This window comes from Schistocerca nitens, chromosome 1 (assembly GCF_023898315.1).
Source record: "Schistocerca nitens isolate TAMUIC-IGC-003100 chromosome 1, iqSchNite1.1, whole genome shotgun sequence".
NCBI lineage: Eukaryota > Metazoa > Arthropoda > Insecta > Orthoptera > Acrididae > Schistocerca > Schistocerca nitens.
This window is the reverse complement of record NC_064614.1, coordinates 394988848-395012314: the sequence shown is the minus strand read 5'-3', so window position 1 is coordinate 395012314 and position 23467 is coordinate 394988848. Positions and strand designations below refer to the sequence as shown.

The 23467-nt window shown below is 38.5% G+C and overlaps 1 protein-coding gene across 1 annotated transcript in view; it reads left to right on the top strand.

Annotated features, from left to right (window-relative positions):
• The window catches only part of LOC126249437 (nucleosome-remodeling factor subunit NURF301), a 320790-nt gene that overhangs the window by 147637 nt on the left and 149686 nt on the right, over positions 1 to 23467 (top strand). Inside the window, exons 16-17 of the mRNA XM_049951093.1 lie at positions 11681 to 12126; positions 17723 to 17922. Of these exons, the coding sequence (XP_049807050.1) occupies positions 11681 to 12126; positions 17723 to 17922 (646 nt within the window). The remainder of the gene's footprint in view (positions 1 to 11680; positions 12127 to 17722; positions 17923 to 23467) is intronic.

Genomic DNA, 23467 nt, shown 5'->3' with positions numbered 1-23467 from the left:
CTGTTAGTGAGGTGTGACTTGAACCATTTTGCAGCACTGCCCGTGACACCATAGAATTCTAATTTACTTAAAAGGATGTTGTGGTTCACACAATCAAATGCCTTTGACAAATCACAGAAAATACCTGCTGCTTGTAATTTGTTATTTAATGAATTAAGTACATTTTCACTGTAGGTGTAAATAGCCTTCTCAGTATCAGAACCCTTCAGAAATCCAAACTGTGTTCTTGATAATGTGTTATTTGTGGTCAGATGGTTGAGCAGCTGCCTGTACATTACTTTTTCTAAAATTTTTGAGAATGCTGGCAAAAGTGAAATCGGTCTGTAGTTTGATGGTATCTGTTTATCCCCTTTCTTGAATAGAGGCTTAACATCTGCATATTTTAGCCAGTCAGGAAATGTCCCAGTTATAATTGACTGGTTACACAAGTAACTTAGAATTGTACTAAACTCACAAGAACATGCCTTAATTAACTTTGTTGATATTTCATCGTACCCACTAGAATGCTTTGTTTTTAAAGATTTTATTATGGATGTTATTTCTTTTGGTGAAGTGAATGATGTATTCATGTACTTGAAGCTATTTGTGAAGACTAGTTTCAGATATTCAAGGGCATTATTTACTGATCCTGAAAGTCCCATTCTATCAGTAACGGATATAAAGTACTTGTTAAATAGATTTGCCACACTATGCCCATCAGTTACTAATGTGTCATCTACCCTTAGTGCAATTTGCTCCTGTTCCTTTCTGGTTCTACCAGTCTGCTCTTTCACTATATCCTATATTGTTTTATTTTGTTCCCTGACATTGCTATCTTCTTCTCGTAGTGCATTTGTTTAGACGTCTGAATTACTTTTTTTAATGTTTTACAGTATTCCTTGTATTTAGCTAAATCATCAGCATTGGAGCTATTCGTGGTCGACAGATACATTTTCCTTTTTGTCTTACAGGAAAGCTTTATTCCTTGTTTAATCCATGGTTTTATTATAGACTTCTGTTTAATTTGAGTAACTTTTAGAGGAAAACAGTTTTCAAACATGGTACTGACATTGTTCATGAATGTGTTATATTTTTCATTCATGTCATGAGCACTATAAACATCTTTCCAGTTCATATCTTTGAGCAGTTTTCTAAAACACTCAATTTTTGGTTGATTGACTACTCTTTTGTACTCAGATTTAGCAGTCTTGATAATCTGCTTAGAATTTACATCTAAAACAAGGAGCTGCATGTCATGATCTGATAGTCCACTTACAACAGGTTTTATGATACGATTTTGTTCCTTTGATTTGTCTATAAAAATGTTATCAATGGCTGTCCTTGAGGATTTAGTGATCCTAGTTGGAAAGTTTACAGTGTGAGTTAGATTGAAAGACAACATTACTAACTGCAGTGAATGTTTACAAACTTAGACAAAATTTCATAAGCACACAATTTCACTACAAGATGCTTGTGTGGTACTGTGTCAAAAGCCTTCCGGAAATCCAATCCAGAAATATGGAATCTCTGTGAAATCCCTTGTCAGTAGCACTCAACACTTCGTGCAAATAAAGAGCTATTTGTGTTTCACAAGAACGATGTTTTCTAAACCCATGTTGACTGTGTGTCAGTAGACCGTTTTCTTCGAGGTAATTCGTAATGTCCGAACACAATATATGTTCCAGAATCCTGCTGCATATTGATGTTAATGATATGGGCCTGTAATTAAGTGGATTACCCCTACTACCTTTCTTGAATATTGGCGTGACAGGTGCAACTGTCCAGTCTTTGGGTAGCAAAAAGAAACTTTGTGTGCCTTAAAGCGTGAACAGAAATAACAGCACACCAGCCACAAAGAATTGCGTGACGAAGGTGTGCAAATCGCAGCACCAAGGAAAATCAGATAAGAATCAAATGGATGTGTTGCATGTGCTAGGTACCTCTCTGCTTAGGTAAAAAACAAGTCTTACTTCCAAGATTAGTATGCTGCTTCATGTGTTACATGTAGCAGGTTCATCTGTTTCAGCAAGAACAAATCCTACATCCAATACTAACATGTAACGTGAAGAGTGGTGGCACATATAATGTGCCACCAGTGTTTTCAAATAACAATTTTGAAGAAAAAAATCGCAATATTTATTCATGTCTTATTGTAACATAATTGTATAACATGTCACTATTTCTTTATAAAATTATTCAACAAATAAGTCTTGTGCAGTAAGGCTCAAAATTTCTATCCCTGTGCACTAAAGAGTTAAATGTTTCCAAAGAGTTATGCCACTGACAGTTAGAAGGCACTTGCATTGCTTGCTCAGCAGTGCCCATTGTGATAGAGTTTACATGAGGTGGGGGAGGGGGAACTGTAACTATTAGGTTCTGTAACTCAATTGGTTAAAATGAAACCCTTACAGGATCACTTTGTTGTCCATCAGTCTGTCCATCTTTTAAGACCCTACTTTCTCAGGAATGGGTAGAGGCATCAAGTTGAAATTTATCTCAAATACCAAGGTCAATTTCCCATGGCAGTGTAAAAAATTTAAACTTCTAAGTCAATGCAGTCAAAAGATACAGTCATTAATATTACATATTTTGATTCTCACAAGATGACTCATAAAATCTATAGATGAACTATCTACGTTACACAGTTAAGTTCCCACGGAGTGCGAGTCCTACTTACACTTGACCGGTTTTTTATTTTTTTGTAGTTTCTCGTGCATGGAGAAAATATTACTATATACTGAGTTGAAGTATACACAGATTTTAACTGAATTTTCCACATCCTCCACAAAAAGAGGTCAGAGAAAAGTGTGTTCTTACAACACAATATCACTGTTTCAAATATTTGTGGGTGTTAAATGGAAAAAATCTTGACATGTTGAAAATATAGTATTTATTTTATGTAGTTCTATGCAATTTGTAAGTAATGCTATAGGGAAAAAAAGCTTTCCTTCTGTACAAAGTTAGGGTTTTTTTTAAATTGTTTTCAATTGTCAGTTTCAAAGATTCACGTTATAAATCAAGGGAACTAGGTACAGGAGAGCTATACATCAAACAGTTCCATCTGCAACAGGATGACAAAATACTGTAATTTGTTCCTTTTATTGTGTGACACACAGTTTGTATTAGCAGCTGAAATTTTGTGTGTAGTGCTTTTGTAAATTTGACTATCACACCGTCCTCTGACAGGATACGAAAATGTACATGGACAAGGAGCCAGAAACGTCACAGTGTGGAATTTCATGTTCCTCACTACATTATGAAAGCCTTCCTCCCACAGAACGTGCAACCATATGTGGATGAGGAGCTAGTGATGTCACAATTTAGAATTCCTGGTTCCACCACACTGCAAAATGTGAGATGAAGAATCTGGCATGCCAAATGTTTGTCTCGTGAAGAGAAATATGGCCATTGCGATACAGCATTAGTTTCACATCACAAGCAGAACTAAGGAGCCACCATACTGTATGGGGTTAAACTCCATAATTATTGTGAATATAAGTCAATACAAAGCATCAGTGCAGTGAGGACTCTTGAAAATGTATCATTTTAGATATAATTCGTTATGACAGGAAACTACATATGCTTTTAGTGTCATTAATTGTGTTATGAAAGTATACAGTTTCAGTGCAATGGCACAATGATGATCTGTTGTTTTAGTACAATTTGTCATAGTTAAATATCAAATAATTGCATTTTTAGATATAGTCGTTACATGATGTATACATATGAGTGAGGTGCTGCAGTCATATTGAAACTGTAGCGTAGTTCATCGCATCATGAACTATAAAGGGGAAGATAACAGGTTTGCATCTAGCTACTTCCAATCATCCACTCCCCACTCCATCCTTCTAAATGATTCTGTGTCTTTCTATTAATTTAATAAAAGTATTATCTGCAATAGTCAATGTTATTTATATGAAATAATGTATTTGCTGCAAAAAACCCATAACTGGAATGTTTTTCCAGTGGCCAGTAATCTTAACATCTTTGTCAGAAAGTAAACGTAAGTTACACACTGGCAGTTTTTGCTATTATGAGACTTACTGTAAATTATATATGTTGAAACCCCATCTTACATTTTTGTGTGGTTCAGACTTAAAAAACACAAAATTGAGTAAAATGCAGAATCGAGGAAAATGTTACTAAAAAACAATGTGTAATTGGCATATATCATTAAAAATTGCAATCATCTTTAATACATTGTATAAAATCTATCTAACTGGAGGAAATTAAATGTACAATACAATGTTTATACGAGGGCTGGAACTTAAATAGTGGCAACTATTTATTCACAACTGATACAAAAGAGTTACACGTTTGCACCTGTTACTGTTCTTGGAAGTAGTCACCAGCATTGTGTAGAACCCATTGCCAATGATGTGAAAAGCGTAGTATACTGTTAGCAGAGCCTGTTCTGTTGATAGTGCGAATGGAGCAGTCTGAAATTATGGTGATTCTCGTGTACGGCTGTGATGGTGTTATCCTGGCGCATTACGCTCCCCCATGGCATACTGTCAATGCACAGTATTAATGTTTGTTTTTGGAGCTTCACCTGCGACAAGCTTTGTGAAAGAAGCGGCGACGCTGTCTTCGTAACCCACCCATCATTTTGCCCAACAATGCACGGGCGCATACAGCGCAAGCTGTGGCTGCTCCGTTTGGTCAATGAGACTGGCAAGTACTGTACCATCCACCATACTCCCCAGACTTAAGTCCTTGTGACTTTTATTTGATTTAAAAGATGTAGGAAACACTTCGTGGCATTCGATTTGGAACTGTTCCTGAGATTCGACAGACAGTAGACTGCTCCATTTGCACCATCAACAGAACAGGCTCTGTAACGGTATACTGCACCTTCCACATCACTGGCAACGGTTTCTACACAACGCTGGTGACTACTTTGAAGGATAGTAACAGGTAAAAACATGTAACTCTTTTGTATCAGTTGTGAATAAATAGTTGCCACTATTTAAGTTCCAACTCTTGTATGATAATTTGTGGTAATGAATTTCATCAGTTCTTAAAAAGTCACAGGTGTGTAACAGCAAGTAAAAAGGGGTTTAAGGCAATTGAGCTGGTTACCGACATGCTATGATCACAAATTTAACATTAAAAACATGCGTTTTTGAGAGATCATCCTTTGTGATCACCCAGAAAAAAGCAAAAATTGATGGACATGTTGAATTAAACCAGAAACATCACAGCAGCTAAGTGGTTAACCCATAAGCATAAATGCGGACATCTGCTTAATGACATACTTTTGTCACCATTGCTGTTACTGTTTAATGCTTTTCTTATGAGCCGTGCTTCATTTGCTCACCACCCTTAAAGTGTTATTTTAGGCTTGATGATTTATTTATTTATTTATATACTTGTTCCATAGATCTGTACATGTGAGCAAGTCACTCAGATGTGGAACGTGTCAATGTACATAATAAAATACATAGAATAAAGACATTGTTATAGTATTAATAACAGTGCACAAAAGTCATGCTTATTGGCTTAAAAACTAGTCAACATAAATGTGAAGATAGCAGTTTCATATTTTGGGCATTATTGCATCTATTTTAACCTTGAACAGTAATCAAAACTTTCCACTTTGGGTTTAAAAGTGACCCAAAAATGGAAATGAGAAAAAGAGGAATTTTTACATTAGGGCATTATTACATTAGTTTAACAGTAAACAGTGTCAAAAAATTTAAAAACATCTTTCCAATCTGGGTTTTACTTATTTCTCTGAAAGAATTCCTCTAGTGAATAAAGTGAGGTCTCAAGTAAATAATTTTTCAAGCTACGTTTAAATACTGATGTACTACTCCTTATACTTTTGATGCTGTTGGGTAGGGAATTGAAAATTTTCGTTCCAGCGTACTTTACCCCTTTCTGAATAAGTGTCAAGTTCTTTAACTCACAGTGGAAATCCTCTTTTCTTCTGGTGTTATGTTCATGATGTAGGCAATTCGTTTCATACAGAGTGGGGTTATTTATTATGAAGCACATCAGTGAATATATGTACTGAGATGTTGCTGTCAGTATTTCAAGTCGTTTAAAAAGATTTCGACATGAGGTTCGTGGGGGTACACCACAAATGATTCTTATTGCTCTTTTTTGTGCTGTGAGGATTTTCTTTGCGGCAGGTGTATTGCCCCAGAAGATGATGCCATAACACATGACTGAATGAAAATAGCCAAAGTAGCTGACTTTGAGATGGTAATGTCATTGAAGCGTGACAAAATTCGTAAAGCAAATGTTGCCGATGTCAGCCGTTTTAGTGTTTGTAGAACGTGATATTCCCAGTTCAGCTTACTGTCCACGTATACGCCTAGGAATTTTGATAAGTACACTTTGAGAAACAGATGTATGAAAAAATGAGTATACTTGCCCAATTGAAATTACAAGCTTATTAGAAATCTCTCTGCTGCCACTCCTTATGATCTATAGTGTGTGGTGTGTTGGGTGCAAAGTATATACATGTGTAGTGTATTTAGTTATTGCAACTGTATAATGTCAGATTTGAACAAGAAATTCTTTAAAATGTGTTATTGCAAAACCCTTGTTCTATATCCTTGTGAAATCTTTTATACAGCATGTCATCTGCACGAAAAGTGTTTTTTCAGCACGCCATCAAAATGCCTTCACCCCTACCAGCACTCACTTCGCTGAAGGGCAACTCCCCCTCTCCACACATCCTGTAGGCGAGCTCATTTTACAGGCGTTAGTGTCAGTTGGTGAGTGCGCTGGATATTGAGTTCAGTAGCCAGAAATGGGTGACATTTCCTAGATTATGACTGAGCGTATTCTTCGAGACCCAGTGTTTGAATTTAAGAGGTTGATGATTGATATTGTTGCTAAATACAGTAAGTCGAAAATATAGGCAAAAAGATGAGACTGAGTTATAAGTGGCACAAGAAAAGGTGGTGGCTGGGACCCTTCATCACGTATTGACTCGGTCCGGAACATTTTGCATCGACTGTCTTGTTTTTCCATTACCGCTGCAACTTAGCAGTAGTTGTATCGTAATTGGACAGTGAAGCTAAATGTTGCAAGTTGTATTGGCAACACCAATTGTGGATTACGTCAGCATTTCCTCTCTCACATCTTCCACCTCCACGATGACCTAAAATATTCATTTAGCTCCGCCACCACCCGTGGTGTGAACCATCTGTCTTTTGTGTCTATCATTCAGTCACATCAAATGTCAATAGGAAGAAAACGGGATGAAGTCAAGTGAGACGTTGAGTAAGAACTTAGAGTGGAGGTAAACTTTACTAGGAAGAAATGTGAAATCTGGGAATTTTTAGCATCGGTGTCATGGGTTTCTCACATGGGTTATGAATTTATGGTGTAGAATCACAAGAAACATAAAATCAGAGAATGTAAGATTGAAGTTCCACTGTATACTTATCTATTGGGTTCATGGACTGCCTCATGTTTGCATCTTGCTAGTAAATATATTTCTCAGTGATGGTGAGCAAAAAAAAAAAAAAAAAAAAAAAACCTTCCTCTATCTAAATGAAATTATGAAATGAATCCGATTTTGAAACCTATATGAAGCGTGCTATTTCAGAGTCACTGGAGTCAGTAGAGCATTGAGAATATGGGTGTTATGCTCGGACTGACATTAGACACTATGCATTAACTTTGTTCAATTTAAAAACGAAAATTAGATGCAGATTCAATTGAGTTAATGAATAACTCATTCTAGTATGTATCTCATGTTGTTGTTGTGGTCTTCAGTCCTGAGACTGGTTTGATGCAGCTCTCCATGCTACTCTATCCTGTGCAAGCTTCTTCATCTCCCAGTACCTACTGCAACCTACATCCTTCTGAATCTGCTTAGTGTATTCATCTCTTGGTCTCCCCCTACGATTTTTACCCTCCACGCTGCCCTCCAATACTAAATTGGTGATCCCTTGATGCCTCAGAACATGTCCTACCAACCGATCCCTTCTTCTGGTCAAGTTGTGCCACAAACTCCTCTTCTCCCCAATCCTATTCAGTACCTCCTCATTAGTTATGTGATCTACCCATCTAATCTTCAGCATTCTTCTGTAGCACCACATTTCGAAAGCTTTTATTCTCTTCTTGTCCAAACTATTTACCGTCCATGTTTCACTTCCATACATGGCTACACTCCATACAAATACTTTCACAAATGACTTCCTGACACTTAAATCTATACTCGATGTTAACAAATTTCTCTTCTTCAGAAACGCTTTCCTTGTCATTGCCAGTCTACATTTTATATCCTCTCTACTTTGACCATCATCAGTTATTTTGCTCCCAAATAGCAAAACTCCTTTACTACTTTAAGCATCTCATTTCCTAATCTAATCCCCTCAGCATCACCCGATTTAATTCGACTACATTCCATTATCCTTGTTTTGCTTTTGTTGATGTTCATCTTATATCCTCCCTTCAAGACACCATCCATTCCGTTCAACTGCTCTTCCAAGTCCTTTGCTGTCTCTGACAGAATTACAATGTCATCGGCGAACCTCAAAGTTTTTATTTCTTCTCCATGGATTTTAATACCTACTCCAAATTTTTCTTTTGTTTCCTTTACTGCTTGCTCAATATACAGATTGAATAACGTTGGGGAGAGGCTACAACCCTGTCTTACTCCCTTCCCAACCACTGCTTCCCTTTCATGTCCCTCGACTCTTATAACTGCCATCTGGTTTCTGTACAAATTGTAAATAGCCTTTCGCTCCCTGTATTTTACCCCTGCCACCTTTAGAATTTGAAAGAGAGTATTCCAGTCAACATTGTCAAAAGCTTTCTCTAAGTCCACAAATGCTAGAAACGTAGGTTTGCCTTTCCTTAATCTTTCTTCTAAGATAAGTCGTAAGGTCAGTATTGCCTCACGTGTTCCAGTATTTCTACGGAATCCAAACTGATCTTCCCCGAGGTCGGCTTCTACTAGTTTTTCCATTCGTCTGTAAAGAATTCGTGTTAGTATTTTGCAGCCGTGACTTATTAAACTGATCGTTCGGTAATTCTCACATCTGTCAACACCTGCTTTCTTTGGGATTGGAATTATTATATTCTTCTTGAAGTCTGAGGGTATTTCGCCTGTTTCATACATCTTGCTCACCAGATGGTAGAGTTTAGTCAGGACTGGCTCTCCCAAGGCCGTCAGTAGTTCCAATGGAATGTTGTCTACTCCGGGGACCTTGTTTCGACTCAGGTCTTTCAGTGCTCTGTCAAACTCTTCATGCAGTATCATATCTCCCATTTCATCTTCATCTACATCCTCTTCCATTTCCATAATATTGTCCTCAAGTACATCGCCCTTGTATAGACCCTCTATATACTCCTTCCACCTTTCTGCTTTCCCTTCTTTGCTTAGAACTGGGTTTCCATCTGAACTCTTGATGTTCATACAAGTGGTTCTCTTATCTCCAAAGGTCTCTTTAATTTTCCTGTAGGCAGTATCTATCTTACCCCTAGTGAGATAAGCCTCTACATCCTTACATTTGTCCTCTAGCCATCCCTGCTTAGCCATTTTGCACTTCCTGTCGATCTCATTTTTGAGACATTTGTATTCCTTTTTGCCTGCTTCATTTACTGCATTTTTATATTTTCTCCTTTCATCAATTAAATTCAATATTTCTTCTGTTACACAAGGATTTCTACTAGCCCTCGTCTTTTTACCTACTTGATCCTCTGCTGCCTTCACTACTTCATCCCTCAAAGCTACCCATTCTTCTTCTACTGTATTTCTTTCCCCCATTCCTGTCAATTGTTCCCTTATGCTCTCCCTGAAACTCTGTGCAACCTCTGGTTCTTTCAGTTTATCCAGGTCCCACCTCCTTAAATTCCCACCTTTTTGCAGTTTCTTCAGTTTTAATCTACAGGTCATAACCAATAGATTGTGGTCAGAGTCCACATCTGCCCCTGGAAATGTCTTACAATTTAAAACCTGGTTCCTAAATCTCTGTCTTACCATTATATAATCTATCTGATACCTTTTAGTATCTCCAGGGTTCTTCCATGTATACAACCTTCTATCATGATTCTTAAACCAAGTGTTAGCTATGATTAAGTTGTGCTCTGTGCAAAATTCTACCAGGCGGCTTCCTCTTTCATTTCTTAGCCCAATCCATATTCACCTACTACGTTTCCTTCTCTCCCTTTTCCTACACTCGAATTCCAGTCACCCATGACTTAAATTTTCGTCTCCCTTCACTATCTGAATAATTTCTTTTATTTCCTCATACATTTCTTCAATTTCTTCGTCATCTGCAGAGCTAGTTGGCATATAAACTTGTACTACTGTAGTAGGTGTGGGCTTCGTATCTATCTTGGCCACAATAATGCGTTCACTATGCTGTTTGTAGTAGCTTACCCGCATTCCTATTTTCCTATTCATTATTAAACCTAGTCCTGCATTACCCCTATTTGACTTTGTGTTTATAACCCTGTAGTCACCTGACCAGAAGTCTTGTTCCTCCTGCCACCGAACTTCACTAATTCCCACTATATCTAACTTTAACCTATCCATTTCCCTTTTTAAATTTTCTAACCTACCTGCCCGATTAAGGGACCTGACATTCCACACTCCGATCCGTAGAACGCCAGTTTTCTTTCTCCTGATAACGACATCCTCTTGAGTAGTCCCCGCCCGGAGATCCAAGTGGGGGACTATTTTACCTCCGGAATATTTTACCCAAGAGGACGCCATCATCATTTAATCATACAGTAAAGCTGCATGCCCTCGGGAAAAATTACGGCTGTAGTTTCCCCTTGCTTTCAGCCGTTCGCAGTACCAGCACAGCAAGGCCGTTTTGGTTATTGTTACAATGCCAGATCAGTCAATCATCCAGACTGTTGCCCTTGCAACTACTGAAAAGGCTGCTGCCCCTCTTCAGGAACCACACGTTTGTCTGGCCTCTCAACAGATACCCCTCCGTTGTGGTTGTACCTACGGTACGGCTAACTGTATCGCTGAGGCCCGCAAGCCTCCCCACCAACGGCAAGGTCCATGGTTCATGGGGGGGGATGTATCTCATAGTGTTATAAAACATCATGTAGTGTTCCTCTTCCAGCTAGTCACTGTTCAAGCCATAATTGTGTCCAGAATTTGCTTTGCAACTTTCTGTGTGCTTTGATAATTGCTTGAGAGCATAGCAGTCGTGAATCATGATGAGTATGATCAGTGGGCAGGTCATTTCAGGGCATGCACCAACTGCTATGGGCATGATATCTAATGTGCTTTGTGGTGAGACACATGTCCCTTGTGAGGACAGCTATAGTGAGGAAAATGTCAAACTCTATTTCTACATGATAGGTCGGACCATTCGGCCAAAATATGTAACAATGAACTCTACACGAATAACACTTGAATACACAGCTCCAAGCATGATTGAAATGCAGAAAGTGGATATGTTGTTGTTTTATAGAATGGGAATGTGCCATACATGGCATGCATAATTTGTTTGTGAGGCCCAGTAAGAACTGTCAAGCTAGCACACTTATAAAAGCAAAGAGTGGGAGCTTTTTAGAGGATAGGCATGAAAGTTTGATTCAGTTGCTCGTAATGTGGCAAGTATGAGACCTATTTTCAGCTAGCTTAAAAAGTCTACGTTGTAATGTTCTATGTGAAACTTAAATACTTAACAAACGGCTATCATTTAATGAAGTTGGATTATTTTTCTAGTAATTGTGTTTTACTGACAGAAATAAATTTCTTTTTTAGCAGCATCAAGTGAAGAAAATATGGATGCCATCAAGAGGGATCTGGAATCTGCTGTACCTGTTGATGCAAGCTGTGAAGATGAAGCCAAAGTTGCCACTCCTGTAATTTCACATAACAGCAACATAAGGTCCAGCAGAGAAGTGAAACAAGAGAAATGCGATGAAATACCTAATGTGAAAACAGAAATGGCAGAGGAGTGTAAAAAGGAGATTGTAAGTGATAGTAATGTTTACGAAGAGACAGTAGAACTTACAGAAGGGCCTGCAATGTGCAGTGAAGTAGTTGTATCTCCAATAACATCAACGCCATATGCAGAAGTGGAAATTTCAACTACTACACCTGAGAGTTGTACGGAAGTTGAAATTTCTACCAGTTCAGATGCAAAAGTTGCCACTGATGATAATAGAGAACATGAGAATGATGACACCAGACACCAAAAAGATAAGGTAATGTATAATGCAGATTATTTACAGCATATAAAACTTTTTGTGATAAACAGTTTGTCATATTTGTAGCAGACTGATTTGTTTGCAACATTACTGTTAATCTCATTGTAAGACATTTGTTCAGTTTAATTAGTTTGAACCTTTTCAAACTAGCATGTTGAGAGCTACCAGTCAAGCTGTAATTGAGAGGTGTGCCCAACTTAGAATATGAACCAGGAGGAGGAGGAACAGCAAGTGCCTGTTCAGTTTTGTTGCAAAGATAATTTTTTTTTTTTTTTTTTTTTTTTTTTTTTTTTTTTTTTTTTGTGGTAGAGAAATGTGAGCTGATTCAGGTCAGTACTAAGTTAAAAAACTTCTCAAGTGACAAAAGCTTTTCATAAGAGAAGAGATACGTTGAAGGAGGGCACACAAAGCAATCAACTGACAACAACTTGGACAAATTTTTACACCGCAAAAATATTGTTTAACTGATTCTACAGGATTGGGCCGTGATGTCCGGGATGGTAAAATAAATGCTGATCACCAAACGGCTAGTTTCACAGATATTTTGTAAAGGCTAGAACCAGTAGAAGCTGTATGCAAGGTTTTGCACCACAAGATGTTTTGCAGGAGCAAATAAATGACTAAAGTCGAATATTTTCAAGATTTATTCATGATTGACTCTTTCCAACAAAATATTTATTGACGAGACATGGTGATTAAGGGTACTCAAGGAAGAAAAGGAAAGATGGAGATGATGATGATGATGATGACGACAATGACTGTTTATTTCGATAGTAGTGGTGTAATTCAGAAAGAATCTGTGCCTCCAGGTAAAACAATAACTAATATATCATCATACAGCACGTCCTCTAGTGTACCAAGTGAGGTAATGGAGTCACATTAGGGTGTAGTAGAGCTTACATTCTTGTCTGGCAATCCAGACTTATATTTTCCTAACTTTGCTGATAAATGCTGGGATGGTTCACATAAAAAGAACATCGCTGATTTCTTCCCCTGCCTTTGTTTAAGGACCTTAGTCTGGAAGTATTGTGAAACCATACATTTTGAAATGTAGCAGTGTGATAGAGCAGGAGTGTCAAAGTAAAGAAAAACTCTGAAAAATATGTTCAGTTATGCTGTCCTGACAGTCATCCCTCATTGCATAGTTGTTACATGTAGATGATTCAGGGCTCAGATTAAATATTCAATGCTATAGATATGTTGTGTTCACATGTGGTGCTGTAGATGGATATACATTTACTAAAGTTGTTTGGTGTGGTCTGCAAAAACAGTTGCAAATTATCTTGGCCTAGTGGCTTGGTGAATCTTCAGTCTTAATGGCTGGAAGCTGGTTAAGGGGATGATGGAAGACAACCCCATGTTTCTCAGTGTTTTGGTAGCAACTAGTACCCAACCATTTCAAAACACTGCCAGGCAGTGGTACTAACACAATTCTAGATTCAGTGGACCAGACACTTTATGTCCTCCTTTTCCTTTTCTGTTTCTGCCTCTTCCTAATCTAGAATCTACCGAGAAGTTTGGATCATGACTTGGTGCAGAAAATTTTGTTTAGACATTGATGCTCACAACCATTAAGCAGACATGGTCACTGACTACTGTCTGTATTGGATGGTGTCTACAGAGATAAACTATCTGAAGTTACAGGCAAAGGAATGTTGAATTTCAAAACATTTACTGAAATAGAATGTCTTGTGTCGCATCTCATTTACTGGTATCTTTTTGTTTCTAGACTCTGTTAAATCTTGTCTCATAGTTGTAATTATATGATATATAAAACACACCTTTCACTTGACTATTATGTTCTGCTAAGCATATACTCAGACACTTTTGTCTATGTACAGTTTACTACTATAGCTAATACTGCTACTACTATTACAGATTAAAATAGAGTTATCAATGTTAAGCATAGTTAAATGATCATTAATTTTTGGATGAGACAATAACATCATCAGTAGGAAAAATACTTGTACACAATGCAAGTTTTGAGAGGCATGTGCTAAAGTTGCCTAAATTATAATATGAATTGTTCAGTTGTCATAAGTTAATCAGTTTGCAGCACTATCATTAGGGACCTGAAAAATGCACATTTTGTGATAAATGCAAATATAAATGTAAATTGTGCCTCAAAGTGCGAAATTACCTAATAAATGCTATTTTATAGCAAATTGTATACAGCCGAACTATTGTATTGGAGGTAGTTTGATATAGCTTTATTTTCTGGATATAAATATTGAAAATTAACCAACTTTCGGTTACTTGTATCACACATTATTTGGCGAAGACTGTTTTGGAAAAATAATGCATCGAGAACATATCTGCAAAACAGAAAAAAAAGATCAGAATTGCAATGATGTATCAGGGCACTTGATGCTCTGGTTTCTCACCAGTTATGTGTTGTTGAATGGTCTGTGTAAGATTTGTGCTGCGTAATGCAATGTGGTACTTGACCATGGAACCTGGTGTCTTAAGATAAAGAATGAACAAACAATTATGTATGTTAGTCTACTAGCTAAAGTTCAAATTTAGTTTAATACAGACATTTTAATGTGGTCGTTTTAGGCTATTGGTGTTTTGAACTGTGGTTTTGTCAAGTACTGGTAGAGGTCAGCCCAGGACTTCCTTGTTTAAAATGCTGATAACCTCAGCAAGTAGTTGCATGGTAACCTTTATCGAACACGTGGATTGTTATCTTTTCTTATTCTGAAGTGAGAGAAGAGACTAATCCTTGTCCGTCACAGAGCTCTATTAAGCTCCTCACAACACCAGAAGGGATTGGTGATCACTGTGACCATACATCAGTTCAGATTCTGCAGGAACACAGAACACAAGTGTAGGCTGGCTGCCCTGCAAGAGAGAGGCAGCACTTATTTTCTCACACCACTCCTCTCCACCTCTGGTTGTCATAATGCTAGTTTGTTTACACTGATGTTTGACTACCAATGTTCGCAGTCTGAAGTATAGTATGATCAAATGATGAGAGGCTTGAACTCGAGAGGCTCCGGGAACACGGCAGCCTCATGGTGTTGTCAGCAGACAAGGGGAACTCCGCAATCATTTTGCATCGGGCAGAGTATGACGAGAAAGTGTTAAACTTCTGGAGGACCCTGCATACAGTCTTTTGGTTTGTGACCCTACAGTCAAAGTGGACAAGAAGACCAGGGCTCTGTTGAAGGAAACCAATTTGCCTGACAAGGTCACAAACAACTACCATTGGGAGCAGCAGTTTCATGTAGACTATATGGGCTGCCAAAAGTACTCATAGACGGCATGCCACTGTACCCTACTATCAGGAAAATTGACGCATGAACATACCCAACAATCAAGTTATTCAAGAAACTGCTGTTCCCATATGTGGGGCAATGTATTCACCACATCCGCAACTCGGAGGACTTCTCGCAACATCTTGAGCAACTACATATCACAGAATCTGACGTAATGGTTAGTTTTGATGTTGCATCTCTGTTCATTAGGGTGCCACTGAAGGACTCCTTGCAAATGATTGCAGAGAAATTTGATGATTTTCTGTTCAGGCATATAGTGATCACAACTTATTTTCTATACAGGGGTCAATAATGCAGCATACAGAAGGTGTAGCTGTGGACAGACCTCTGTCTCCAGTGGTTGACAATATATTCATGAAGAGACTGGAAGACGAGGCATTAGAGGCAGCTAGATACGAATCCACATGCTTCTTCAGATGTGTGGATAATGCCTTTGTGATTGGGCCTCACGGTTGAGAGAGGCACAATGGTTTTCTGGCATATCTTAATGTATGCCACCCCAAATATTAATTTCATTAATAACTGGAAAAAAGGATGGCCAGTTGCCATTTCTGGATGTACTTGTTGGAAGGAGAGCAGATGTGTTGTTTGGCCACAGTGTATATAACACATCTACTCACCTGATTTATACATTGAAGCCAGCAGCTGCGACCACCCATCACAGAGGAATGGAGTTCTGAAGACAGAAATGAACATCTGTGATCAGTGTTGTGCAAGCATGGATACATGCCCAAACAGATTGAAAAGGCATTTCAACCACCCACACTGTCAAACAATCCAGAACAAGAAGAAGAAGCGGCAAACGTGGCATACCTACCCGATGCTGAATCTATTTCTGCAAAAATCAGCAAGATTCGTGGGAAACATAACATCAAGTGTATGTACTGTCCACCTACCAATGTAAAAGGACTACTGGGAAGTGTGAAAAGTGACCTGGGACTATTAAAGTTGGAATTTATAATATACCTTCCCAATGTGGCATGTTGTACCCTCGCCAAACAACTAGGACAGTGGACATCAGATGCAAAGAACATCAGAGGCACACCTGACTAAGACAGGCAACTAAATCAGCCATTGCCAAGCACTTTCTGGAACTCAGTGGTTCCATGAACTATGATGAAATGAGGGTTCTAAAACAGACCAGCTTCCCCCTCCCCCTTCTCCCCCCTGCCCCCTCCCACCTCCCCCAGTACTGTGGCCGGTCAGGGTGGCCGAGCGGTTCTAGGCGCTACAGTCTGGAACCACGTGATCGCTACGGTCGCAGGTTCGAATCCTGCCTCAGGCATGGGTGTGTGTGATGTCCTTAGGTTAGTTAGGTTTAAGTAGTTCTAAGTTCTGGGGGACGGATGACTTTAGAAGTTAAGTCCCATAGTGCTCAGAGCCATTTGAACCCAGTACTGTGGCAGTGTTATAAGAGAGTCAGGTAAAGGTGGTTGAAAACCTCGTGAATTGTAACACTGGCTACCAACACAGTAGTGTTTGGGATCCTGCACTAGAGTTGCTGAAAATACAGCAGAGGCAGCAGCTGGAGGAGAAGAAGAAAGAACTGAAGGAGTGGACATGGGGAAGAACCCCAGGCACACTGGACCAAAGAGGGAACACCTATGGCTGCTGCTAGCAGGAACGGACTGCAGACATTAATCCTGTAACCAGCCATGAATTGAGAAAGCTGTAGGTATAAATACTGGACCTATTCCACTCAATAAACAGTCTCAGGATGATGAAGATAAAAAGTCACCTTCTTGGAATATTGTGCATGAACGACACTGATTCTTCGCAGCACCCCAAGATAACGGATTGCCATGAAAGTCTGAAGAATTTCAGAAAACTCAAAATGTAAATAGAGGTGGAAGAAGAAAACAAGCTAAGACCGTTTCGGAACTGTTGAAGGTTTTTGCAAATGCAAACATTCTGGTCAAGGTGCTCCCCAAAATCACCACTTTTGCTAGCAGTCTATTTGAAGGGGCTAGTCTTCATCTTCAGGCAATTGTATAACATATTTTAAATTTGTATGTTGAAATCATTCGCAAAAAAATTAGATGCAAATTTTGTCAAATATATCCAAATTTCACCAAAAATATATGCAAATCTCACCAAAAATTGATGTGAATTTTGGCAAAAACAGCTGTTACACTTTCAGGCCCCTAACTTTCATAGAAGTTAATTAATTTTTTTAAATAATTAACTCTTATTAGTATTTTATTGAAGGTCTTTTTGTCACTGAACTTATTTTAGTAATCTTATTGATCACAACTCTTATGGCAGTTATTATTTTGTTGCTGGCAGTACTCAAAAATATTTTTGGTTGACAGAATTCCGTGAGTGACGAAAGACAAGTGACAATTACAACAAGTGAAGTTGTTACAACAACTACTACGATAACTACACAGCATAAAATACATATAGTTGATGGCCATGTCCAAAGTATGCAGAAGAAAGAGGTTCTCTCCAAAGCTATGAGTAATAGCAGTTTGAAGAAAGTAGAAGTGGGAACAGAAAATACACCTGCAAGGTAACATTTCTAGAACATGAACAAGAATATTGCTTTTCTCTTATTAGTTTAGAATTGGTACTATTGTAGTTCTTTCACTACTGTATTCATTGCTGTTATACTCCAGAATACTGTGGATGGAAATATAATTATAAATACTAGGAAATATTTAATGCAGAATAATTTCTCTTCACTCTTTAATAACTGTTTGTCGCCTCCCCCCCCCCCTCTCCCCCCCCCCCTTTTTTACAATATTTGACAAAAGATGTAATTTCACTTACATTTCAGTGTTTTAAGATCACACTAAACTTTTTGGAGCATTATGTGTTTGTTACTGTATTAAACAAAATATTTTTAAATGATTGAATGATTGCAAAAGTTGGTTACAATGTAATTGATAGAGAACTTAAGCCCATCTGACATGGAGTAAGATTTGCTGTAAGTTTACTTGGTGGCTTGCACGATGGCTCCCTTGTAGGCGCCATTGTCTGCTAGCTGGCTTCCCTCTTGTGTGTTTTCCATGATAACTCTGGCACTGTTTGTTTGGAGTCTAATGTTATTGAATACAAGTCAGAAAGCTGGTTAACTCACGAGGTGAAACAGAATGTGACGGAGCCTGATTTTAAGAAACTGTTTGTTAAAAAAGTTTGATTCTCTTGCATCTCATAGCTTCATTTGTCAGCTTCATGATGAACTGCCTATAATTATGTTAGTAATCATAGTTATTGTGGTATTTTGAGATTAAGTAAACTGCTGCAAAAAATTGGAAGAGTTTGCTTTGCAGAATAGTGTTCATTATGAATTTGCATTTGATGCAAATTAGGCCGTACATTACTTTGTATGAAATAAAGTTGACTTATTGAGTTACTCTTTAAACTTTGAATACTAGTACTTCTATATCCAAATCCAATCTTGAGAAAATGGATTGCATGTAACACACTTTGTTGTGTGCATGAGCTTATGATTCATTGTAACATACCTTGTCTCCCGTAAACGGTCTGAGGTACTGAAATGAGATTTTGGTAAATGATCACATAAAAAAGAGGAGTGCCTTTTTTCCATATGGTTAATGTGCAAAACTTACTTATCTACCATGATATTCAAGCAACTACATATTTTGTCGATGAAGTAATGTAATTTTTAAGGGCCATCAGTATTTAGTGAAATGAGAATTTGTATGGGTTTGGCAAAATATAAGTGAAAAAATTGCAATTTTATTTTTATACCAAGAAGGGGCTTTTTCATTTACTATTGACCTGTCTTGCCCTCAGTTGCTAGTTTAATAATTCACTGCTTCGGCATTCTCCTGCAATTTCAGCAGCATTAGAATGTTAGGGAATGTAGCTTTGTGAACTTTGCTGTGTTTTGGCAAAAAGAAGCAAATTTTAACTTAACAATGAGAGAAGTTACATATTATTAAAAAATCATCACCGATGATATTTCTCTGAATGAGGGGGAAAAAAAGACTAAGAAGTCTGGAAATAATAAATCACCACTTCTGTTGCAATTTTGGAGGGATGCTGTACTCCAGTGTGCTTTCAGTACTGAATGAACTGAACTGAAACTGACCAGATGATTTTATTTCTGATCTCGGTGGTCTGAGAAATATGATTACATTTCAGTTTGAAGATTCCTGTCAACTGCCCATCAAGGAGTAAACAGGTATTTTAGATGAAGTAGTACAGTCCTTCACTCTGTATAGGGATAGGAATTAAAAGATGGTATACAGTGACTTAGCAACTGTCACGGGATAGGCACCTAACATTGCGTGGGTCCTCTTCTGGCCCTGCGGATTGCAGTGAGATGCCATGGAAGTGAGTATACAAGTCACTGGTACTCCTCAGAAGACATCCAATATGAAATCGTTTTCAGACTGGCAGCCAATTCTGGTCTGTTTGTGGGTGCAGGATCAATGGCATGGAGTCTGCATCCATGGCATCCCAAATATGCTTGATGGAGCTCAAATCTGGGCAACCAGGGTGGTTATCTCAGTCTTTGGACCTCCCCTGCACGTTCCTGGAACCATTCTTGGGTGATGTGGGAGCGATGTGGTGGCCTGTTAACATCTTGAAACGCCACAGAACTGTCAGGGTGTTGGAAGGCCAGAAATGAGTGGAGACGGTCCTGAGCAGCTCAGTGTATCACGGACAATTCAGAGACCCTTCTAGAACAACTAGGGGGCCCATTCCATACCAGAAAATGCACCCTGGATCGTAACAAGACACACCACCACCCTGGACCTCACGTTCTTGGCAGGTGGGATCCATAGATTCATGTGGTTTGTTCCACACATGGTGCCTTCCACAGCATGATGCAGATGAAATCATGATTCGTCTGACCATATCACATTACGCCATTGTCCCAATGTCCATTCCTGATGATTGATGACAAATGCAAGCCGGTGTGCCTGATGACGTTAGGTTAACGGTGGCACCTGTGTGCAGTGCTGGCTCCCATACGCCATGGAACCCATTTTTCTGTGGGTTATCCACTGGGAAATGTCTAGCATATCCTGTGTTGAAATGAGGTGTGATTTTTGTACTGTTGCTCTTCTGTCACTATTAATGATCCATCTCAGACATTGCTGGTTATGGTCGTCAAGGGTGACTGAATGGCCGTAAGTTCATTTGTTGTGGACAGTGACATCCACATTCAACCATTCATGATACACTATGGACACGGTTGAATGTGTGAAACCATATTCCTCCACCACGACCACTGTACCCATTCAAAAGTTGTCAGCTCATGGCAGTGTTGCATGTTACACCAATCACTTGCACAGCCACTTCTCAGAAAGTCTCCTATACAACTGCAGCTGGCACAGGGGCATGCATTATGCATATAACGCACCTATGCAATCTGTGCCCCACTATCCCATGACATTTGCTAAGTCAGTGTGCTACATGCTTTGAATTGTTTTCATTCAATATGTTAGGTACATTTCGTATGCAGTAATGTATGCCCTAACATACACCAAATGCAAATGTATAGCAACCTCTATGTTTCATTGCAAACTATTGAAATTTGTTGCAGTAGTTGGTAATCTTGAAATATCACAGTAGCTGTGACCATTAATAAAAGGAATAGACAGTTGATCATAAAACAGACGAATGAAGCTATTAAATCCGTGAGGACCAAATTTTTTTTACCAAATAACAACAATATGGAAAGGATAGATTGCTACTTACCATATAGAGGAGGCATGAAGGCTCTGACAGCACAATGAAAAACACTGCTAAAATATTAAAGCTTTTCGTCAAAGTCCTCCTCCTGCAGTAGAAAACATACAGAAATAAAGATGATATAGACTACAGAGTGGCAGTAGCAAGATTGTTTTTGGAGAAATAAATATAGGGTGTGGTGGAAAAATGAGCAAATTTGGTTATAGCGAAACAGCCCAAAGATTATATTCTGTAACATTTTCAGTCACCACAGCAAAATCATTCTGTATTGCCATTTCACACTATGTTCACGTTTTGAAAATGATGTTTTTTATGTGTCCACCATTGTTATGTTCGCACTCACAGTCTGCAATTTAAATCATTCACGGCACATTCAAGCATCTGTGTAGGAGAGTTGAAGATTTTTGCACAAATTGTGTCTTTCAGTTTTGTAATTGTGTGTAGACTTCTAGCATACACTCTGAGATTCAGGAACCCATGAAGGAAGTAATTAGAAGCCAATAAGTTGGGAGGTCTGGGATGTCACAAATGTCCCCATTCCTTGAAATGGTGTGATTACCATACATTCCATGCACTGCTGCCATTGGAATTTGAGCACAACAAGATGTAGCACCATCTTGCTGAAACCAGTACTCATTTGCAGGAAACTGTTCCAAGTTCAGGGGTGAGGAACATTCCAGCCATGGTAGCATAATGCCGAGATGTGGCTGTTGTTCCTCTTCCATGTTCATCTTAAAAAAGAAAGGGAAGATTATGCCCATTGAAGAGACAGTGTACCATGCTGTGATTGTCCGTGTAAGGGGCATTGATGGAGTTCATGAGGATTATCCTCACCAGTAATGGCAGTTATTTCTTTTTGGCACAACCATTGAGATGTAAATGTGCCTAGTCACATATCTGTAGCATATTTAACAAGCCTTCATTGTCTCTAATTTCGCTTTTCGTAATCACTTCCATTTAACTTTTGCGCAACTTGTATCTTATATGGTTGCAACTTTAAATGATTCTGCACATTTCTGTGTACACTATGACTGGATGTTCACAATACTGCTGCAGTTTGTCTCGCAGAACACTTTGGACTGTAGGTTGCAACATTTTGCACCTCCTCTATTCATTCCTGTTAGTGACAACTTCTGGACCTTCCTGGCGATTTCAGCTTGAGTGCAGTTCATGTTGCTTTAAAATTTTTCACCCATAAGGTGATTGCATATGCCGATGGTACAGGATCATTCCATCTTAGGTCGAAATGATGATGGTATTCCTGCCTAGCAGCAGCAACATAATTGCCATTTTTGCTCCAGCATGCCATTTCAGCAAATAGCGAACCTAACTGAAACATATTTCAAACATTTAGTGTTGCCAAACAGTACCATTCCACTTTTAGAGACTAATTAAAACAACCCGTTTTTCTACCACACCCTGTATATGAATATGAAATACAGTATGAACTCAGATGTTAGGAAGTCTCTTCTGGAAGTAATTATTTGGAAAGCTGTTATGTATGGAAGTGAAATATGGGTGGTAAACAGGTCAGAAAAGAAGAGAATAGGAACTTTTGGAATATGGCATTACAGAAGAATTTCGATTGGTATATTGGATAACTGATGAAGAGTAACTGAATCAGGTTGATGAGAAAAGAGCTTTTCGACAAAAATAAGGAATGGATTTACAGGGCACATCCTAAGACGCCAAAGAGTACTTAGTTGGTTATCAGAGGGTGAAAGATAATACTAGTAGAAAACAAGAAGTAGGAGAGAGAGTAAGAAAATGAAGGGAAAAGTATGCACAGACACATAAAAGCAGTCATACTTTCTGCACAGCATTTGTGAATGGAATGCACAGAAACCTTAGTGTGGGACAGTGATAGTCAGATATTACATACCGTATTTACTCGAATCTAAGCCACACTTTTTTTCCGGTTTTTGTAATCCAAAAAACTGCCTGCAACTTAGAACCGAGTGCGAAGGAAACGGAAGTTCTGAAAAATGTTGGTAGGTGCCGCCACAACTATCTTCTGCCATCGCATATATGTAGTGCTACACAGGCATTCTTTGCAGGCACAAAGATAAATACTGGCAGCAAAACCTCTGTGTCGGCAAATAAATTAAAAGAAAAGGTAGAAGAATGTAAACATTATGCCGTGTATTCTTTCGTGTTTGCTGCTATCTCATTTAAATCCTGTCTATGTAATAAACTACGAAGCTAGAGTGAGACAACAGCAAACATGGAAGAATATACATATCATGTCATGTTTATATTCGTATTATTCTTATGCTGAATAGTGATACAGTCAGAAATGAAGCGCGGTAACTGACTAGATTTTTATATCTAAGATGACTCTAATTTCTGTGCAGAATGTATTGTACTAAAGAGGCATCTGCAAA